At 44.0% G+C, this 23,324-nt stretch overlaps 1 protein-coding gene and 1 pseudogene across 1 annotated transcript in view; one reads left to right on the top strand and one right to left on the bottom strand.

Annotated features, from left to right (window-relative positions):
• The window catches only part of LOC111975433 (interferon regulatory factor 4-like), a 24,312-nt gene extending 10,493 nt beyond the window's left edge, over positions 1-13,819 (top strand). The window contains exon 9 of the mRNA XM_070447671.1: positions 12,635-13,819. Within this exon, the coding sequence (XP_070303772.1) occupies positions 12,635-12,817 (183 nt within the window). The 3' untranslated portion in view covers positions 12,818-13,819. The remainder of the gene's footprint in view (positions 1-12,634) is intronic.
• A 4,164-nt stretch (positions 13,820-17,983) lies between these two features.
• LOC111975573 (exocyst complex component 2-like) overlaps positions 17,984-23,324 on the bottom strand; it is an 81,052-nt pseudogene continuing 75,711 nt past the window's right edge.

Genomic DNA, 23,324 nt, shown 5'->3' with positions numbered 1-23,324 from the left:
TTGCGGAAGCTGTTGTTGGATCTGGTTAATGCAGGAAGATGTGTGGATCTGTTAATTGCAGGGAAGATGTGTGTCTGTTATGCAGGGAAGCTGTGTGGACTCTGTTATTGCGGGAAGCTGTGTGGATCTGTAATGCGGGAGATGGTGGGATCTGGTGAATGCAGGGAAGCTGTGTGGAGTCTGTTATTGCAGGAAGACTCATCTCTGCACCCAGAACCAAATGTTGGCATCGGGCACACTTTGCAACTTATAGATGGTTGTTTTGGCCGACATGACTACATGTTGATAAAGAGGTCTACGTTCCTGGCGAGAGATTGCCACCTTTCATATTTCGTCTGTCTCTGATGTCGTAATACAGATCAAGCCAAACCCACGACACCCCCTCTGTACTGCCACGTGACTGGAAGTTGCGTTGAGATACAGTGTCAGCTAAATGGTGTATTATATTTATATAATTATATATATATAATTACAAAATCAGGACAGCGAGATTCTACTCATATTTTTAATTGATATGTTCTACAGCACAGTAGTTTATAATAAAGATTCTCTTTGCATATTTGAGTTGATTAACCATTCCATCTTGCATCACACTATATAGTCAAAATATATGGCACCAATAAAACACACGCTGATGTCATTGATGCATCTCACTCAAAAGCCTGTCCTTATTTGGCCGTGGTTAATGTCTTTGGAGTTTGGTTTTCTCTGCATCATTCGCTGGTTCACACAACTCTCTAGTTCTCACCAGAATCTCTATCACTACTCTCTCTTTTTTCCTGATAACATTCTCTCTTTCTCTGTTACACACACACCAGCTCTATGGGCATGTTTGTTTTTGATTTCAGACTTACCAGTTGCTGTGTTCTATTTCCATTGCATGTACCTCATTTGCTGTATAATTAATCTTTCTGCATGCCAGTAATCGTCTCTCACCTATAATTTTAAATAGTGAGGCTATAGAGTTGAGAGAGTGAATCTCGCTTGTGTGTTTCCTCTCCTCAGCTGCTTGGTAAAACTATCCCACTCTAAAATTGCCATTCCCACACTCTCCCATAGCTGGTGTTAATCAGGCACAACAAACACAACCACACACACAACACCACACACACACACACACTAACATATCTGGCCCAACCCCAGTGCTCACAGGACAGGACCATATCTGCTTCATTCCCTTTCACTTTTCAGGCCCTCTGTGTCAAACAGGTGCAACCACTTGTGGGTGGTGTGTCACTTCTCTTCTCTCACGTCATCACATGCTGCATGAGTAATCATCACACAAAAAAAACACATACACCCTCAAGGCATCCACAGAATCACACACATGCTGCTTTGTTGTTTTGAGGGACCAGCCACGTCCCTGAGTTCATTATCCACATACATTCATGTATAATTGATCTTTTTTGTTCCGCTTCATTTTCCGCCTGTATTAAGCATTGGGATTTGATTGGACTGTTCTTCTGGCCACATGGTACTAGAACCATATTGTCATGTGATCAACCAGGTTAGGAGGCCTGCTATGACACAGCCCCCCCTGTACTGAGCTTGTATTGATGGTAGGACCTCTCTCAGCTCTCTCTCGTCAATTGGCCATAAACTAAAGACCTGATGGAAGCAGGCCATGCGTGACAGATGCACATAACACCACCCTGAACCGGGATGGATACTAGGAATAACTTTTCACCACACACTACAAACGCTCACACACAGGCCTGTGTTAAATGCTCACACACAGGCCTGTTAAATGCTCACACCAACAGCCCTGTGTAAATGCTCACACACAAGGCCTGTGTAAACATTTCATTGCATAACGAACAGTCTTTGACCAGGGTTTTGTCTGTTCGTGATATCTCTGTGCACGACTCAGAGGATCTATGTGGAGTTTCTGAAAACCTTTGAGGAATGCGGCGTGCAATGTGTGTGTGTGTTGTGTGCATGCTTCATGTTTGTGTGCGTTCATATGTTTTTCTGAGTATAAGTGAGCGTGTTGGACCCGGTGCGTTCAGGGACGTGTTGAATGTGTTAATCCATAGGGTTTGAGTGGGTGTAGCAGAAATCGGTGAGAGCGGTGTAGCGTGAACTCTTCCCAGTTAAAAGGGGATGAAATTGGCCAAATCCAAAAGTATCCCTTCCCCAGAGTCCGATGAACTCGTGAGACCATTTTATGTCTCTGTGTCCAGTTATGAAGGGGAAGTTAGAGGTAACCCCACCAGTTCCTATCTGACTCTTAGGGAAAGGAGATAAAGGGCCTCTCATTGCCAAAAACGGTTGGTAAATGTATTCTTTGGTCCCCAGTTGCAATCAAAGGTTTCTCGCCGTCGCTAATAAATCGAGAAACCTTAACAGGATGACACGCAACGGGCACACACACATGCTGCAAATGTGTCCAAAGACATGCCAAACAGGGGTGTTAGTTTAGTGTATAGGGGAATGCAAACTGGGTGGGAATGTTCCCATGTTAACCTCAAGGGTCAATGGGTCATTGTCATGGTGACAGTCACTGAGATTAATTTTATTATGTTTAGTCATATGCCATCAGTTTTTACTGTGTTTTACATGGATTCATACAAACCTTTGGCCTCTACACATCAGTAGACCTGGCTATTTATTCAGGTATGCGGTTTCTGCTTAAGTTGTTTGATGAAAATGGTAAGACTGTTGCACAACGGGTTTAAGCTTTGGTGGGAACCAGCTTGATCACTGGGGTCCCACCATTCTTACTTCCACTTCAACTGATCACTGGTTCACCCATTTCACTTTCAGTTCAATGTGATCACTGGGTTCACCATTCTACCTTCAGTTCAACTGATCACTGGGTTCACCATTCTACTTCAGTTCAACTGATCACTGGGTTCACCATTCTACTCCAGTCTCAAACTGATCACTGGGTTCACCATTCTACTTCAGTTTCAAACTGATCAACTTAGGTCTCCACCATTCTAGTCGCCAGTTCAACTGATCACTTGGTTCACCATTCTACTCCAAAGTTTAACTGATTTCACTGGGTTTCACCATTCTACTTCAGTTCAACTGAATCACTGGGTTCAAACCATTCTACTTCAGTTCAACTGATCACTGCGTGTTCACATTCTACTCCAGTTCAACTGATCACTGGGTTCACCATTCTACTCCAGTCAACTGATCACTGGGTTCACCATTTCGACTTCAGTTCAACTGATTCACTGGGTTCACCATTCGTACTCCAGTCAACTGATCACTTGGGTTCACCACTTCTACTTCAGTTCAACTGATCACTGGGTTCACCATTCTACTTTCAGTTCAACTGATCACTGGGTTTCACCATTCTACTCCAGTTCAACTGATCACCTGGGTTCACCATTCTACTCCAGTTCAACTGAGCACTGCGTTCACCATTCTACTCCAGTTCAACTGATCACTGGGTTCACCATTTCTACTCCAGTTTCACTGATCACGGGTTTCACCATTCTACTTCAGTTCAACTGATCACTGCGTGTCTTGCACCATTTTACTTCAAATTCAACTGATCACTGGGGTTCACCATTCTACTTTCAGGTCAACTGATCACTGGTTCACCATTCTACTTCAGTTTCAACTGATCACTGGGGTTCACCATTCTACTTCAGTTTCAACTGATCCACTGGGTTCACCATTCTACTCCAGTTCAAAATCTGATCACTGGTTACCATCTACTTCAGTTCAACTGATCACTTGGCGTTCACCATTCTACTCCAGTTCAACTGATCACTGGGTTTCACCATTCTACTCCAGTTTCAACTGATCACTGGGTCACCCATTCTACTCCAGTTCAAACTGATCACTGGGTTCACCATTTCTACTTCCAGTTCAACTGATCACTGGGTCCACCATTCTACTTCAGTTCAACTGATTCACTGGGTCCACCATTTCTTACTTCAGTTCAACGGGATCACTGGTTCACCATTCTACTTCCAGTTCAATGTAGCACTGGGTTTTCACCATTCTACCACTGATCTGCATTGCAATAAAATGTCAACATTACAAACGGTGCATTTGAGAAAAAAAACCATTTACATTTTTGTTTTCCATCCACCTGTTCAGAGTAGTGCCTTTTACCAGTCTTCGGTTTTGAGTACAGTACCAGAATGTGTTCTGTTGTATAACGCAAAGCGCCAGGAAGCTGCTCTAAAAATTGTCTTGACCAGTCACCTCAGTCAATTCAATCCACAGAGCAGGTACACTGCTTCCACCGCCTCACTCATCTATCCCTCACCCCAGCCCCTCCTCAACCTTCCAGTAATTCAACACTCCCTTCCCTCTTCCTCCATGTGTCTTCACTAGAGGTGAAGTGTTACCTAATAATCATGGGGGTTTGGCGCAAATTTGGTGTGTGCAAGAGGAGCACAGAGTTCCTCAATCCGCCTGGGCATGTTAATTATGGGGCCTTGCTCTCTCCTGCTCGCTCCCTCTCTCTCCCCCTCCTACCCGCCGCATGCAGGGACACTTGTGTTCCCGTTAGGGCAGGCGGTAGGGGTGAGGGGTAGTAGGTTAGGTACTTTAGAGCTCCGGTAGTTGAGGTCCCCAGCTCTGTTCTAGCCTTCTAAACCCCCACCTGTAAGGACAATCCTCCCTCTAGTCCTTCCAGTGGGTTTAGGGTGGTGAACCTCAGAGGAGGAGGAGACGGACAGGCTTTACGCTAGTTTATCCTCACAGTTAAACAGGACATGAAATCTGTCTGTAGTGGGTTTAACCGCACCACCATACAGCTTTCTGGCCCATTACTGACATACCTCCACTCACTACATACATATAGTACTCGTTTACTCACTCACTCACTTACTTAACATTATAGTACTTCTACTCACTCACTCACTTACATACATTATAGTACTCGTTTATCAACTCACTCACTCACTTACTTACATATAGTACTCGTTTACTCACCTCACTCACTACATACATATAGTACTCGTTTACTCACTCACTCACTACATATAGTACTCGTTTACTCCACTCACTCACATACATATAGTACTGTTTATCTCACTCACATACATAGTAAGTACTCGTTTTACTCACTCCACTCACTTACATGCATATAGTACTCGTTTAACTCACTCACTCACAATACATATGTACTCATTACTCCACTCACTCACTTACATACATATAGTTACTCGTTTACTTCACTCACTCCAACTTACATACCATATAGTACTCGTTTTATCTCACTCACTCACTTACTTACATATAGTACTCGTTTACTCACTCACTCACTTACATGCATATAGTACTCGTTTACTCACTCACATACATATAGTACTCATTGACTCACTTCACTCACGTACATACATATTGAGTACTCGTTTACTCAACTCACTCAACTTACATACATTATAGTACTCGTTTACTCACTCACTCCTTACTTACATATAGTACTCGTTTACTCACCTCACTCACTTACTATGCATATAGTACTCGTTTACTCACTTATCTTACATTTATATACTCGTTACTCACTTCACTCACATATGAGCACTCGTTTACTCACTCACTTATCGTAACTTACATATAGTACTCGTTTTATCTCACTCACTTACTTACATTATAGTATCGTTTAACTCACTCACTCGCATACATATAGTACTCGGTTTACTCACTCACTTAACATGGTAGATAGTTACTCGTTTATTCACTCACTCCATATAGTACTGCATTTACTCACTCACTCACATACATAGAGTACTCTGTTACTCACTCACTCACATACTTACATATATGTACTCGTTTACTCACTCACTCACTTACATTCATATAGTTAGCTCGTTACTCACTCACTCACTTACTTACATATAGTACTCGCTTTAGCACTCACTCACTTACATTGCATATAGTACTCGTTTACTTCACTCCTCCACATATAGTACTCGTTTACTCACTCACTCACTTACTTACATATAAGTACTCGTTTACTCACTCACTCACTCACATATAGCACTCGTTTACTCACTCACTTACGTTACTTACAGATAGTACTCTGTTTACTCACTCACTTACTTACACTATAGTACTTCGTTACTCACTCACTCGCATACACATAAGCTCTCGTTTTACTCACTCACTCACTTACATGCATATAGTACTCGTTTATTCACTCACTCACTATATACTCATTTTACTCACTCACTCACACTTACATTGTACTCGTTTACTCACTCACTCACATACGTTACATATAGTTACTCGTTTACTCACTTTACTTACTTAATATAGTACTTCGTTTACTCACTCACTCACTTACATACATATAGGTACTCGTTTACTCACTCCCACTCACTTTACATATAGTACGCGTTACTTCACTCACTCACTTACATATAAGTACGCGTTTACTCACTCACTCACGATACATATTAGTACTCGTTTACTCAACTCACTCACTCACATACATTATAGTACTCGTTTACTTCTACTCACTTACTTGCATATAGTCTCGTTTACTCACTCACCTTCACATATAGTACTCGTACTCATCTCACTTACTTACTTTACATATAGTACGTTACTCATCACTTACTTACTTACATATAGTACTCGTTTACTCACTCACTTACTTGCATTATAGTACTCGTTTACTTCACTCACTCAACATACATATAGTACTTTGTTGACTCACTCACTCTTCTCTTTTTACTCTAAACAACTTTTTTACATACCTCGCACTCAATAGAATACTAATTAACCAAGCCACTTTGTTTGTCAAATCAGGTAGCACTAGTATCTCTCACTCACTCCGCTATAGCATCTACTAGTCAACCCGTCTTTCTGCCACCCCGCTGTTATAATGTAGTGTGTTGTGTGAGGGGAAGAGATGAGTGGAGATGGGTAGGCCCATGTGCACGGCCTGTTCCCTGCCACTCTTGACTGCCCATTATCATAGACTGCCAGTTTCAGAGGCAGTTCTCAGCTATGCTTTTCCTGCCTCCCCTCCTCTTCCCCTCACTTTCCCCCCTCTATTTCTTCCCATTTCGGGACTGCTCCCCCCCCCCCACCTCCTTGCTCACTCCCTTCTATCCTTTTTTCCTCGCACTCTCTCTCCTCTCTGTCCAGAGGATTGATCTTTTCCTATTTAACGGTTGGCTTGATGCTCTCCTGGTCCACCTTGGGCATGGCCAGGGCCAGCATCACTCTCACCCCATGTTTCCCCCTGTGCCCAGACTCCTAGCTAGCTTACCCGTGCTCTCTCAAACCTGTCCCGTCCTTTTTTCCCTGGGGTTAGTTGTTGCATGCTAGGGGCCAGTATCATTCTCACCCTCCCTCCTCAGTCTACCTGCCCCTGCCTCCTCTCAACCTTTCCCCGTCCAGTTCTGCTCTCCTTGGTCAGTTTCGTTTGATTGGTTTAAGGTGAGAGGACCATTTATCACCCCTGACTCACTTTCTCCTATTCCTGTCCAGTGCATCTCGACCTGGCCCTCTCCTATCCAAACCCAGCAGAAGCCCTCCAGCCCCGGTTGCCCCTGGTCATGTGGGGATGGGTAAACCTGACCTTCCAGGTGGGGCCCTCCACCCCGGCCCCTGTCATGGGGAAACCTGAACCTCCAGGGCCCTCCAACAGCCCGGCCCCTGTATTGGGGGAAACCTGGACCTCCAGTGGGCCTTCCTAGCCCCGGCCCCTTGTCATGGGGAAAACCTGATCCTTCAGGGCCCTCCGGCCCCTGTCTATGCGGGAAAACTGACCTCCAGCGGCCCTCCAGCCCGGCCCTGTTCATGGGCGAAAAACCTGACCTCTAGGGCCCTCCAGGTCCCGGCCCCTGTCATGGGGGAAAACCTGACCTCCAGGGCCCTCCAGCCCCCGGCCCCTGTCATGGGGATAACCTGACCCCAGGTGCGCTCCAGTCCCGGCCTCCTGTCATGGGAAACCGACCTCTCGTAATCTGCTGTCTCTCAGCCTTTCCAACTTTCCATTTCAGCTGGCCAGTGACCAGACACCCAACCCGCCTGGTCTATTCTGGTTCTTCTAGAGTTATCCAGCAGATACCCCTCCTCCCCCTTCCCCTCATAGTCTCTCCTCTCTCCTTCCATCCCTCCTCTCGTCCCTCCGCAGTTTCCTCCTTCCCCCTCCCGCCTGCCCAGTTTCCTCCCCTCTCCCCGTCGCCTGCCCCAGTCCATCCTTCCTCCCATCCCTGCCCCAGTCCATCCCTTCCTCCCTCTCCTTGCCCCTTGCCCGAGTTCCCTCTCCGTTCCCTGCCCCAGTCCTCCCTCCCTCCCGTCGCCGGCCCCAGGTCCCTCCCTCCCCTTCCCGTTCCCTGCCCCAGTCCCTCCCTTTTCTTCTCCTTCCCTGTTGGTTTTTTTTTTTTTTTTTTTTTTTTTGCCCCCAGGTCCCTCCCGGTCCCGTGCCTCAGTCCCTCCCTTCTTTCCTTCCCGGTCCCTTGCCCAAGTCCCTCCCTTCCTCCTCGTCCCTGCTCCTCGTCTCTCCCTTCCTTCCCGTCCCTGCCCCATGTCCTCCCTTCCTCCCGTCCCTTTGCCCTCAGTCCCCTCGCCTTTCCTCCCGTCCCTGCCCCAAGTCTCCTTCCCTGCCCCAGTCCCTCCTTCCTCCCGTCTCCTGCCCAGTTCTCCTCTTCCTGCCCCAGTCCCTCCCTTCCTCCCGTCTCCCGCCCAGTCCCTCCCTTCCTCCCGTCCTGCCCCAGTCCCTCCCTTCCTCCCGTCCCTGCCCCAGTCCATCCCTTCCTCCCGCTCCCAGTCCAATCCCTGCCTCCCGCCCTACCCCAGTCCCTCCCTTCCTCCCGTCCCTGCCCCAGTCCCTCCCGTCCCCTCCCAGTCCCGTCCCTTCCTCCCCGTCCCTGCCCCAGTCCCTCCCGTCCCTGCCCCAGTCTCCTACCTCTGCCCCAGTCCCTCCCTTCCTCCCGTCCCTGCCCCAGTCCCTCCCGTCCCTGCCCCAGGTCCCTCCCTGTCCCCAGTCCCTCCCTTCCTCCTGCCCCAGTCCCTCCCTTCCTCCCGGTTCCCTTGCCCGTCCCCTCCCTTCCTCCATGCCCCCAGTACCCTCCCTTCCTCCGTTCCCTGCCCAGTCCGTCCCTTCTCCCATCCCATGCCCCCCAGTCCGTCCCATTCCTCCCGTCGCCCTGCCCCCAGATCCGTACCCTTCCATCCCGTCGCCTGCCCAGTCCCTCCTCCTCCCGTCCCTGCCCCAGTCCCTTCCCTCCTCCCGTACCTGCCCCAGTCCATCCTTCCTCACCGTACCTGCCCAGTCCCATTCCTGCCCCAGTCCATCCCTTGGGGGCCAGTTACGTTTTCTCCTTCTCTCTTATGTGACTGTGTGCTATCCGTCATGGACAGGCATGCAAGCCCTCCCAGCTCAACACCAGTCTCTCCTAAAATCTCTACCCTGACCTTCTCCACCCCCCCTCCCCCTCAGCGTTCCAGCCTAGACACCACACACACACACCATCTCTCTATCCCATCCCCACAGGTGCCGGGAGAACCAATGCATTCAAGATACGGAGCAGATTCTTCAACAGATGTAAACATATATTAATTCCTGTCACTCCCTCTTTCTTTCCCTCCACTCCATCTCCTCTTCCCTCCCTCACTTCAGCCCGCTCTTAACTTCCTTCTAGTACCTTCCCTCCCTCCCATCCTCCCCTGAGCTCGCCCTGTGGTGGGTGGTGTTAATAATGGATGATTGTTGTGTTATCAAAGCGGGTTGTTGTTAAAGGACTTTAAGATAACTTTTAATTCCACTGTGCCTGTATTGGATTAGCTAAGGCTGTTGGGGATTGAGTTATAGCCAGGCGAAACATACTCACCCCCATCCATCGTCTTAATCTCCCACTCCCCTCTTACCCGTACTCGCTCTCGCTCTCTCCCATTCTGACCCCCTCCTCCTCGTCTCCCCCCAGTTACACACCACACATACACACTCCTTGCTGGGATCCCAATAACCCTAATGTAGTGGTGTGTCTGTCTCTCTCAGCTCCCTCCCCTCTTGGCAGTTGCGTGTTGGATAGGCCTATTTGGTCATCTTCGTACACTGCTAGTGTTGTCGGTGATGTTGCGTACGCTGCTTAGTGTTGTCGGTGATGTTTGGTACGCTTGCTAGTGATGTTGGTACGCTGCTAGTGTTGTCGGTGATTTCTTGTTACGCTGCTAGGTTGTTGTCGGGTGTGTTTGGCCGACGCTGCTAGTGTTGTCCGGCGATGTTGATACGCTTGCTAGTGGTTGTCGGTTTTGATCTTGGTACCTGCTAGTGTTGTCGGTGCATTTGGTACGCTGCATAGTGTTTGTCGTAGATGTTTAGCGTACGCTGCTGAGTGTTGTCGGGATGGTTGGTACGCTGCTAGTGTTGCTCGGTGATCTTGTTACCCTTGCTTAGTGTTGTCGGTGATGTTGGTTACAGCTGCTAGTATAGTTGTTCGCGATGTTGGTACGCTTGCTAGTGTGTCGGTGATCTTGTTACGCTGCTAGTGTTGCTGTCGGTTGATGTTTGGATACGCTGCCTAGTGTTTCGGCGATGTTGGTACGCTGTAGTGTTGTCGGGTGATTCTTGGTACGCTGCTAGTGTTGTCGGTGATCTTGGTACGCTGCTCAGTGTTGCGTGATCTTGCGTACGCTGCTAGTTGTTGTCGGTGATCTGGTGGTACCGCTGCTAGTGTTGTCGGCGATCTTATCTCTCTCTGTTTTTTTTGAGTGTTGGAGTGTGCCCCTGGCTATCTGTAAATGATGTCTGAGTGTTGGAGTGTGCCCCTGGCTATCTGTAGATGATGTCTGAGTGTTGGAGTGTGCCCCTGGCTATCTGTAAATGATGTCTGAGTGTTGGGGTGTGCCCCTGGCTATCTGTAAATTATGTCTGAGTGTTGGGGTGTGCCCCTGGCTAATCGTACATTTTTAAAACAAGAAAATGGTGTCGTCTGCTTTGCTTAATATAAGGATTTTGAAATTATTTAYATTTCTACTTTTGATACTTAAGTATATTTTAGAGCTGACATTTACTTTTGATACTTAAGTATATTTAGAACCAAATACTTTTAGACTTTTACCCAAGTAGCATTTTACTGGGTGACTTTCACTTTTACTTGAGTAACTTTCTATTAAGATATCTATACTTTTACTCAAGTATGACAGTTGTGTACTTTTTCCACCACTGGTGTAGACTAACAGGGAAACGCTTACTTACGGGCCCTTCCCAACAATACAGAGAGAAAAAAGGTGTCATTTTCACTGCTCTGATGACAGGTAATTGGCTCCCCTAATACAGGAGTAATAAAGACCTAGTGCACCATTTTTTATTTTTGTTAAATATACAGTACCAGTCAAAAGATTGGACACACCGACTCATTCAAGGGTTTTTCTTTATTTGTACTATTTTCTACATTGTAGAATTATAATGAAGACATCAAAAATATGAAATAACACATATGGAATCATGTACAGTGCTATATGTGTTATTTCATAGTTTTGATGTCTTCACTATTATTCTACAATGTAGAAAATAGTAAAAATAAAAACCCTTGAATGAGTAGGTATGTCCAAACTTTTGACTGGTACTGTATATACCCTACCGTTCAAAAGTTTGGGGTCACTTAGAAATGTCCTTGTTTTTGAAAGAAAAGTACATTTTTTCTCCATTAAAATAACATCAAATTGATCAGAAATACAGTGCAGACATTGTTAATGTTGTAAATGACCATTGTAGCTGGAAACGGCTGATTTTTAATGGAATATCTACATAGGCGTACAGAGGCCGTTATCAGCAACCATCACTCCTGTGTTCCAATGGCATGTTGTGTTAGCTAATCCAAGTTTGTCATTTTAAAAGGCTAATTGATCATGAGAAAACAGAGTCCAAATGGCAGCTTCAAATGTTTAGAAGGCCAGCATCCCGGAGTCGCCTCTTCACTGTTGACGTTGAGACTGGTGTTTTGAGGATACTATTTAATGAAGCTGCCAGTTGAGGACTTGTGCTGCATTTGTTTCTCAAACTAGGCACTCTAATGTACTTGTCCTCTTGCTCAGTTGTGCACCAGGGCCTCCCACTCCTCTTTCTATTCTGGTTAGGGCCAGTTTGCGCTGTTCTGTGAAGGGAGTAGTACACRGCGTTGTACCAGATCTTCAGTTTCTTGGCAATTTCTCGCATGGAATAGCCTACAATACTCAACTAGTCTAAAGAAGGCCAGTTTTATTGCTTCTTTAATCAGAACAATCATTTTCAGCTGTGCTAACATAATTGCAAAAGGTTTTTCTAATGATCAATTAGTCTTTTACAATGATAAACTTGGATTAGCTAACACAATGTGCCATTGGAACACTGCAGTGATGGTTGCTGATAATGGACATCTGTACGCCTATGTAGATATTCCATTAAAAAAATCAGCCGTTTCCAGCTACAATAGTCATTTACAACATTAACAATGTCTACACTGTATTTCTGATCAATTTTATGTTATTTTAATGGACCAAAAAAATAGATTTTCTTTCAAAAACAAGGACATATCTAAGTGACCCCAACTTTTGAACAGTAATGTATAAATTTAGTTGTAAAAAAATTGGTGGGGTATTTATCAGGGGTTGCTGCAGCTCCCTCAGCACCCCTACGTCCCGTGGCTATGCCCCATTACAACCGCCACCAGCTCCCAGTGACACCAGTACTGATCCCTGCTGTTCCCCTCCGCCCCTGCAGGTGGAGCCCATGTTTGCCAGGCAACTCCTATACTACACCCAGCACCAGCAGACCAGCGGACACTACTACCGCAGCTACGACCTCTCCCTGCCAGGGGTCATGGAACACAGCATGACACCTGCTTTAACCGAGGACTACCAGAGGTTCATCACGCATCACCATAGCAACACCCTGCAGGACTGACATATCTGGCCATCTGATCACAGTCAGACTGCGGTGCAGGATATGGGGAGAGGAGGAGATGGGAGAAAGCCTGGGGAGAGGAGGAGAGTCGTTTCCCTGTACTCTGGATCCCAGATTTCACTCAAAGCCCAAGCAGAACTATGCCACTCCAATCCAAGACAGACTGAACCTAGCCAGGCCAGACTGAACTGAACCAAGCCAGACTGAACTGAACCTAGCCAGGCCAGACTGAACCTAGCCAGGCCAGACTGAACTGAACCAAGCCAGACTGAACTGAACCTAGGCCAGGCCAGGCCAGGACTTTGAACCAAGCCAAGCCAGGCCAGACGAACTGAACCAAGCCAGGCTATGGAGGAACATATAATCTCTTCAGTGGTCCGCGCGGGTAACAGATGTATATCTGTTGTATATTGTAGATGTGTGTTGTGTGTTGTAAGGACTCAAGGGAATCAATGTTCCAAATATTCTTTGGACCAAACTTTATTTCAACAACTCAGGGAGCCGTCCTTTGGCCGTAGAGACCCAAACTTGACTGACATTTTGTGTTTCAACGTCACTTTCTGACAGCAACAGAACTGACAGCTGTAGTGATTGTATTGACATGTTTTTTAATGTGCTTAATTGTGTTTGCTCAATTTCTTCTGTAACTATGTTAGAAATCTTACCTGACTACTGTATGTAGATTTCCCAGCATCAATACTGAAGAAATAGGGAATACTGTAATAGAGATGACCAAAGACGGCCTCTGAGATTGGACCACACTGAAACACTGACTAGCATGCTGAATCTTTGATAAACTCAGTGAGATTGGACCACACTGAAACACTGACTAGCATGCGAATCTTTGATAAACTCAGTGAGATTGGACCACACTGAAACACTGACTAGCATGCTGAATCTTTGATAAACTCAGTGAGATTGGACCACACTGAAACACTGACTAGCATGCTGAATCTTTGATAAACTCAGTGAGATTGGACCACACTGAAACACTGACTAGCATGCTGAACTTTGATAAACTCAGTGAGTGGACCACACTGAAACACTGACTAGCATGCTGAATCTTTGATCAACTCAGTGAGATTGGACCACACTGAAACACTGACTAGCATGCTGAATCTTTGATAAACTCAGTGAGATTGGACCACACTGAAACACTGACTAGCATGTGAATCTTTGATAAACTCAGTGAGATTGGACCACACTGAAACACTGACTAGCATGCTGAATCTTTGATAAACTCAGTGAGATTGGACCACACTGAAACACTGACTAGCATGCTGAATCTTTGATAAACTCAGTAAGATTGGACCACACTGAAACACTGACTAGCATGCTGAATCTTTGATAAACTCAGTGAGATTGGACCACACTGAAACACTGACTAGCATGCTGAATCTTGATAAACTCAGTGAGATTGGACCACACTGAAACACTGACTAGCATGCTGAATCTTTGATAAACTCAGTGAGATTGGACCACACTGAAACACTGACTAGCATGCTGAATCTTTGATAAACTCAGTGAGATTGGACCAAACTGAAACACTGACTAGCATGCTGAATCTTTGATAAACTAGTAGTGGACCACACTGAAACACTGACTAGCATGCTGAACCCTCAATAAGCTCATCTGTCATACATATGGAACATGTTTTGTAATAGAAAAATAAAAAATTGTACCAAAGCAAAAATGGTGCATTTTTTGAGACAAACATAGACATTCAATCAAATAGCTAGAGGGCTCATGTTAGACAAGGGATTTGTGGTGAAGTGACATCCTTCGGATGTGTGCATGTGTTTACGTGTGTGTGTGTGTCTTTTGTGCGTCTGTGTACAGGAAGCCTGGTTCAGATGCAGGATGACGCTGGTAATCAAACACACTCACAGGGAGAACGCTGTCATAAACAATGTGTGATGACATCACCAGGGGAAGAGGTTGGCCACTCTTTCCACCCCAACGGGGCCCTAAGAGCCTTAGCGTTTAGAACTGATACAAGTGTTTCCTGGGGTGCCTCTACATGCGCTGACTACATTTCAATTCCATGGAAGAATAGTGAAAAACCCTGAATAGAATTCTCACTCACTGGCTGACTGATAGAGTAAACAAGACTGGGTAAAATGTAATAGAGTAAACAAGACTGGGTAGTACTGATAAAGTAACAAGACTGGGTAGTACTGATAGAGTAAACAAGACTGGGTAGTACTGATAGAGTAAATAAGACTGGGTAGTACTGATAGAGTAAATAAGACTGGGTAGTACTGATTAGAGTAAATAAGACTGGGTAGTACTGATAGAGTAAATAAGACTGGGTAGTACTGATAGAGTAAAATAGGACTGGGTAGTACTGATAGAGTAAATAAGACTGGGTGACTGATAGAGTAAATAAGACTGGGTAGACTGATAGAGTAAATAAGACTGGGTAGTACTGATAAAAAACAAGACTGGGTAGTACTGATAGGTAAAATAAGACTGGGTAGTACTGATAAGTAACAAACTGGGTAGTACTGATAGAGTAAATAAGACTGGGTAGTACTGATAGAGTAAATAAGACTGGGTAGTACTGATAGAGTAAATAAGACTGGGTAGTACTTTCAATTGTAAATGCTGTAATATATGTAATAGTAATAATGTACTATATTTTTTGGGGAAACGGTTATAGATGAAAAAGTCTTCTAAATTACACTGATAGTATAACAACCATTATGAACAGGTGTACCATTGTAAGGAAGGACAGAGTTGAACCACCCTTAAGGATGAGACAACATACAACAGGTTTATAAGATGTCTGATAAGAGTGATCAAAGAAAATAAATTAATTTGTCTGACCATTTGTTCCACCACCTACCTACACAATCCCTATGTAACCTGTGGTCTTCCCATTACAGCCTTATTACCAAAAACACCTATTTCAAAGAATCCACCTTGATTGATGTAAACATGTTTTCACCTGCGTCCAAAATGGAACAGAAGTGTGGTGTAAAAACTCCCCTCCCCACCTCACTTCTCCGGCTTTAAACAGTACCGGTTGTGAAGGATGAGACCTGAGGGCTTTGAACATACTGCTGATGTGAATGAATCCGTGGGTGGACACTCCACATAGAGAGCTAAGTTTAGAACGAGACCAGAAAGAAGAGAGAATCAAAACAACCGCAGTCTAAATGGGCTTTTCCCCTGCCTGGCCTGGGGTTATGGTGCTGCTGACGAAATCTCCCCTGCCTGGCCTGGGGTTATGGTGCTGCTGACGAAATCTCCCCTGCCTGGCTTGGAGTTATGGTGCTGCTGTTGATAATGTAGCTCACATTATGCAATTTGGCTTTGCTTTTTCTCGAACAGTCGATAGTGGCAATAAGAAGATAAGCACATTTTTGGGTTTGTTTTGTCGATAAGAACATTTCAATCTCATATTTTATTAGCATTTTTGGTTAGATTAGCGGCAAAATTCATGGATTCGGCTATTTCAGCCACACCCATGCTGTCAGGTGTATAMAAATGAGTGCACAGCCATGCAATCTCCATAGACAAACACTGGCATTGGCCTGTACTGAAGAGCTCATTGACTTTCAACGTGGCACCGTCATAGGATGCTACTTTTCCAACAAGTCAGTTCGTAACATGTCTGCCCTGCTAGAGCTGCCCTGGTCAACTGTAAGTGCTGTTGTTGTCAAAAAGTATAGGAGCAATAACGGCTCAGCTGCGAAGTGGTAGGCCACACAAGCTCACAGAACGGTACCGGCAAGTGCTGAAGCGTGTCAAAATCATCTGTCCTTGGTTGCAACACTCACTACCGAGTTCCAAACTGTATCTGGAAGCAAATTCAGCAGAATAACTGTTCGTCGAGAGCTTCGTAAAATGAAGATCACCATGCGCAATGCCAAGCTCGCCGCTATTGGACTCTGGAGCAGTGGAAACGTGTTCTCTGGAGTGATGAATCACGCTTCACCATCTGGCAATCCGACGGACAAATCTGTGTTTGGCGAATGCCAGGAGAACGCTACMTGCCCCAGTGTATAGTGCCAACTGTAAAGTTTGATGGAGGAGGAATAATGGTCTGGGGATGTTTTTCATGGTTCAGGCTAGGCCCCTTAGTTCAAACTTTGTGGCAACAGTTTGGGGAAGGCCCTTTCCTGTTTCCGTATGACAATGCTCCAGGGCACAAAGCAAGGTCCATACAGAAATGTTTTTGCGAGCCAGGCCTAATCACCCAACATCAGTGCCCGACCTCACTAATGCTCTTGTGGCTGAATGGAAGCAAGTTCCCAAAGCAATGTTCCAACATGTGGAGTGGAAAGCCTTCCCAGAAGAGTGGAGGCGGTTATAACAGCAAAGGGGGGACCAACTCCATATTAATGCCCATGATTTTGGAATGAAATGTTCGACGAGCAGCTGTCCACATTATTTTGTAGTGTAGGTTATTGCTGGTAGGCTATTCAAGTCCCGATTGAGTTTTGTGTTGAGTTGTCTGGTAATGAGTGATGTTTTCATAATCACTCGTGAATGTGTGTAAAATGTTACAATCTTTTGTGATAAAACCCCCTGAGCTAACCCCATGGCTCAACTCATGAGAGTCAAGAGTGTGGCAGCATGTATCTACTATTACAATGTTTGACATTCAAGCTGTATCACAACGGCCGTGATTGGGAGTCACATAGGGCGGCGCACAATTGGCCCAGCGTCGTCTGGGTTTGGCCGGTGTAGGCCGTCATTGTAAATAAGAATTTGTTCTTAACTGACTTGCCTAGTTAAATAAAGGTTAAAACATACGACCACATAAATACTGAAAAACCGCAACCATCCACCTACAACCGAATCTGTCCTAAATTTTTACAGCCAGTATGGAGTTAGCATAGACCACTCCTCTTGCTGTCTATCTTGCAGAACGATTCACAACTTCCTACCCTACCCCACTCTACTAACACCCCATCCCTGTCTAACTGGCCCTACCCATTACTAGTGCTAGACTATGTGTGAGCTGTCAGTGCACTGTCTCTGCACAACCTTCTATGGGACAAGCCTAATCAAGGTCAAGGACACTGTATGGTCTGAGTGAGTGGGGTTGGGTAGGGTATGAGTAGATATGACAATGGCAGCAATGTGTAATATACCATTCAATAACGTAGTATCTTACAGTGATAAGGTGAAAAGTGACAGGTCACAAGAACAGAATCAATTTAAATATGTATTTTAATTGGCAGGTCTTTTAATTTGAGGACAGAACAGCACTGAAACATTTTCACACAAATTCCACACATATAACACACCTGCAGTTTCTTTATGAACATTCAGAGAGCTGTGACCACAGTTGTTGGCTGGCTCTGACATATTTCTTAGCAGAAGAGAGTAGAGACAGTCCTGCCTCTAAAACCAGACTAGCTAAAAGGGACTGGATGCTGATTGCTAGATGAGCGGCCATCTAACAATATTATAATTAGCATGATTCTACAGTAGAGGGACTGCCCAGATTAACCATGTAATTACTCTGGGCCTTTCCATCAAAAATAAGCCATGAGCACCAAAACATGACGTTTATAGGAGCATATAAGATTGGGTGTCAAATGAAAGTTAAGAGTCAATATTATTGGCAAATTAAGTCATAGATACCCTTTTCCATCTTAAAAATGAGGCATAAGTAAATGCTTTGATTTCTGGATAAACAGATGGTAAAGGGGTCTTACAAATAACATCTATCAGAAAAAGTCTTAAAATGTATTATAAATACATCAAAACACAATAATGTTGATGTAAATTACCCTGCCAACTAATATCAACACTTATATTTAGTTTTGGAGGAATTTTTTTCCTGTCTTTGATTTGAAGAAATATTGCCTTGTAATTCCGTTACCAAATACCCACATACTGTATCGTTAATTATAGCTATTTTACTGATATCGATTCTGTTTATGAATTATTAAGTGATTAAAACTAAAAAAACAATTACAAAAACATCTAACAGAATTACGGCAACTGAATTAGCTACAATGGGAAATCTCAATAGTCACAAACCACAGTTGAGAGCCCTGCTACTGTCATTCCTTCAACTGGCATACTGTTATGTTCAGGAACCCCTTCCTCTCTTTGCCTCTCTCTCTCATCTCAAGTTATGTCACCTCTCCCAGCTCTTACTGACATCTACCCATGAGCCCCCTCACTTTTTAATTTACTGTAACCAGCAGCCTCACTCACTAAGCACTGACCGACACTGGACGTCCATGGACGTTGAAAAGTAGTTGAAAGTTGGTCAGTCGGCCTTAATGTTAACGACAGATGGAACGGACCAAATCTGAATCTATCATTGACGTATGTACTTAACTATACTCTACTCTGCTGTGCTTTATTGTGCTGTACTGTACTCTACTGTGATGTCCAAACTTGTGAAACATTAGGTGAATGACATTCAAATCCATAATTATGCATTTCTGTATAGTACAGATCAGGGACCCACGACGTTAGTTTGTTCATTACTTTAATTCTGTAACCAGGTGTAAATCCACTTCACTTACTGTATTTCAATAACCAAAATAGATTTGATCAAACTCAAGGTGTCATTTCATAGGTGATTTCTGCAGACGTCTTTCAATCTTAATTAGGAGCAGATATTTAACCGAGTTTTTGGAAAACATTGCCGCATAAAAGCCTGAGGGAGATTTTACCATAATTCTGTTACCAAAGTTAGCATCTGCAAAGTTCTTCCACTAAATTTGTATATTTTTCCAGTGGATTGTTGAAAGTCCCTGTGCATAGAGTAGTAGAGTTGATTAAACTTTTGAAATCAATGTTTTTTTTGGCATAGATTTTAAGGTGAAAAAACTGAGTCAAAGCGTAATTCCGTTGCCGTGGAATTGCCCCTAAGCAAATTAGTGTACATATCTAAGATAAAAAATGTGATTAGTGTGAGAAAAGGCTAATTTCCAGTCTACTATAGATCTTATAACAATTGAACAAAAGGCTGTGAAAGCTTATCGAGACGAGTAAATAGGCATTGCAAATTATTTGATAGATAGAGATAGTATAATGCCATTATATTAATGTTGAAGAGACGTACAGACGTTTGGCTCATCTCTTGACAGGCTGGACATTAGAGGGCTGGAAACAGGTGAGTTGGAGCTGCATACTGCTCTTAAACCTATTTAGCAACTCCTCGAGTAACCTACAGACAGACAGAGAGACAGAGAGAGACAGAGAGAGAGAGAGAGAGAGAGACAGAGAGAGAGAGAGAGAGAGAGAGAGAGAGAGAGAGAGAGAGAGAGAGAAAGAGAGAGAGATAGAGAGAGAGAGAGAGAGAGAGAGAGAGAGAGAGAGAGAGAGAGAGAGAAGTCAAGAGAGATAGAACAAGGGAAAGAGAGCAGGAGAACGAAAAAAAGAGAGATGGAAGCAGGGAAAGAAAGAGGTAGAATCATGATATTAAATGGGGGTGTAACTGGAGAGATTTCAGTACCAACCAAAACTGTATTTGAATTCAATATTTTTGAATTTGTAATGGGCAAATTGAATTATTGAATTCATAAATTAAACTTCTATTTCAGGATATGAAACTGAATTGACTGAAAATTGCATTCAGTTTTAACATTTTATTTAAATTTGATTGAATATTCAAATTTAAAGCTGCAATATGTACAGTACCAGTCAAAAGTTTGAACACACCTATTCATTMAAGTTTTTTTTCTTTTTCTATTTTCTACATTGTAGAATAATAATGAAGACATCAAAACGATGAAATAACACATATGGAATCATGTAGTCACCAAAGTGTTCAACAAATGAAAATATATTTAACATTTTAGATTCTTCAAAGTAGCCACCCTTTGCCTTGATGACAGATTTGCACACGCTTGGCATTCTCTCAACCAGCTTCACCTGGAATGCTTTTTCAACAGGAGTTCCCACATATGCTGAGCACTTGTTGGCTGCTGTTCTTTCACTCTGCGGTCCAACTCATCCCAAACCATCTCAATTGGGTTGAGGTCGGGTGATTTTAGAGGCCAGGTCATCTGATGCAGCACTCCATCACACTCCTTGTTGGTCAAAACGTCCTTACACAGCCTGGAGGTGTGTTGGGTCATTTTCCTGTTGAAAAACAAACGATAGACCCACTAAGCCAAACTAGATGGAATGGGTATCATTGCAGAATGCTGTGGTAGCCATGCTGGTTAAGTGTGCCTTGAATTCTAAATAATTCCCAGACAGTGTTACCAGCAAAGCAGCCCCACACCATCACACCTCCCTCTCCATGCTTCACGGTGGGAACCACACATGCGGAGATCATCCGTTCACCTGCTCTGCGTCTSACAAAGACACGGAGGTTGGAACCAAAAATCTCACATTTGGACTCATCAGACCAAAGGACAGATTTCCACCAGTCTAATGTCCATTGCTTGTGTTTTTGGCCCAAGCAAGTCTCTTCTTATTATTGGTGTCCTTTAGTAGTGGTTTCTTTGCAGCAATTCGACCATGAAGGCCTGATTCACGCAGTCTCCCCCTGAACAGTTGTTACTGTTGTTACTTGACCTCTGTGAAGCATTTATTTGGGCTGCAATTTCTGAGGCTGTCAACTCTAATGAACTTATCCTCTGCAACAAAGGTAACACTGGGTCTTCCTTTCCTGTGGCGGTCCTCATGAGAGCCAGTTTCATCACAGCGCTTGATAGGTTCTTTTAAAAGTTCTTGAAATTTTAAAAGTAATGATGGACTGTAATTTCTCTTTGCTTATTTGCTCTGTTCTTGCCATAATATGGTCTTGGTCCTTTACCAAATAGGGCTATCTTCTGTATACCCCCCTACCTCATCACAACACAACTGATTGGCTCAAACGCATTAAGAAGGAAAGAAATTCCACAAATTAACTTTTAACAAGGCACACCTGTTAATTGAAATGCATTCCAGGTGACTACCTCATGGAGCTGGTTGAGAGAATGCCAGGAGTGAGCTAAGCGGTCATCAAGGCAAAGGGTGGCTACTTTGAAGAATCTCAAATATAAAATATATTTTGATTTGTTTAACACTTTTTTGGTTACTACATGATTCCATATGTGTTATTTCATAGTTTTGATGTCTTCACTATTATTCTACAGTGTAGAAAATAAACAAAAATAAACAAAAACCCTGGAATGAGTATGTGTGTCCAAACTTTTGTATTTGGGCGATCCGACCGTACATTGTGATCTTGCAGACATTGATTCTACTTGATCTAACTGTATCAAACGAGCACCATTCGTCTGAGTAGCCTGTTCTCTGCAGGTAAAAGGGAGCCCTGCATTTTACACATGGGCAGAACGTGATCCTTGAAGTCAGAACCCGAAAAAGTCAGATCAATAGCCACAGCCTTGTTTTTTATAATTGCAATTTGTAAGTTGATGATAGAGTATTTTGTATTTGTAAATGTTGCAAATTAGTCGGATTGTGTACATGCAGGGCTTCCTTGGAAAAGAGGCCTTGGTCTCAATGAGATTTCCCTGCTTAAATCAAGGTTAAATAAAACAATACAAAAAATGTGCTTAAGCCAATAGGGAAGCGATCAGGAAGTTAATGTAATGGACGACGCGCCGCTTGCTTAGCAAGTACTGCTTCCCCCTGATTCAGCTTATACCGAGACTTGAACTCAGGACCTCTGCCTCACAAACACACGTGACCGCCCTCCTGAAGCATTCCAACTCGCCGCACTATTGAAAAAGGCCTTCAACTGCAGTTGGGCTGAGCGGTTGGGCTGAGCGCAACTGTAGATCACAGTCTAGCTTGATTAGCGAGTACCACGTTCCCCTGATTCAGCTCATACGGAAACTCAAACTCAGGACCTCAACCTCGAAAACACACGCAACCACCTTCCTGTAGCATACCAACCCATCGCGCTATGTATCCAAGATGGTGTAGCAGTCGGACGTGTGTTTGTCTTGTCCCATGTAAATTAGAGGTCGACCGATTAATCGGAATGGCCGATTAATCGGGGCCGATTTCAATGTTTCATAACAATCGGAAATCGGTATTTTTGGGCGACGATTTGCCGATTTTTTTTTTCATCATCTTTATTTATTCTTTATTTAACTAGGCAAGTCAGTTAAGAACACATTCTTATTTTCAATGACGGCCTAGGAACGTTCTGCCTCATTTAATCTTGCATTGATTACATTGCACTCCACGAGGAGCCTGCCTGTTAGCGAATGCAGTAAGCTAAGGTAAGTTGCTAGCTAGCATTAAACTTATCTTATAAAAAACAATCAATCAATGACTGTCATTGCTCCAATGTGTACTTAACCATAAACATCAATGCCTTTCTTAAAATCAATACACAAGTATATATTTTTAAACCTGCATATTTAGCTAAAAGAAATCCAGGTTAGCAGGCAATATTAACCAGGTGAAATTGTGTCATTTCTCTTGCGTTCATTGCACGCAGAGTCAGGGTATATGCAACAGTTTGGGCCGCCTGGCTCTTTGCGAACTAATTTGCCAGAACTTTACGTAATTATGACAACATTGAAGGTTGTGCAATGGAACAGGAATATTTAGACTCATG

This window comes from Salvelinus sp. IW2-2015, linkage group LG16 (genome assembly GCF_002910315.2).
Source record: "Salvelinus sp. IW2-2015 linkage group LG16, ASM291031v2, whole genome shotgun sequence".
Classification (NCBI taxonomy): domain Eukaryota; kingdom Metazoa; phylum Chordata; class Actinopteri; order Salmoniformes; family Salmonidae; genus Salvelinus; species Salvelinus sp. IW2-2015.
Note: the sequence above shows the minus strand (reverse complement) of the source record. Positions and strands in the feature narration are given on the sequence as shown.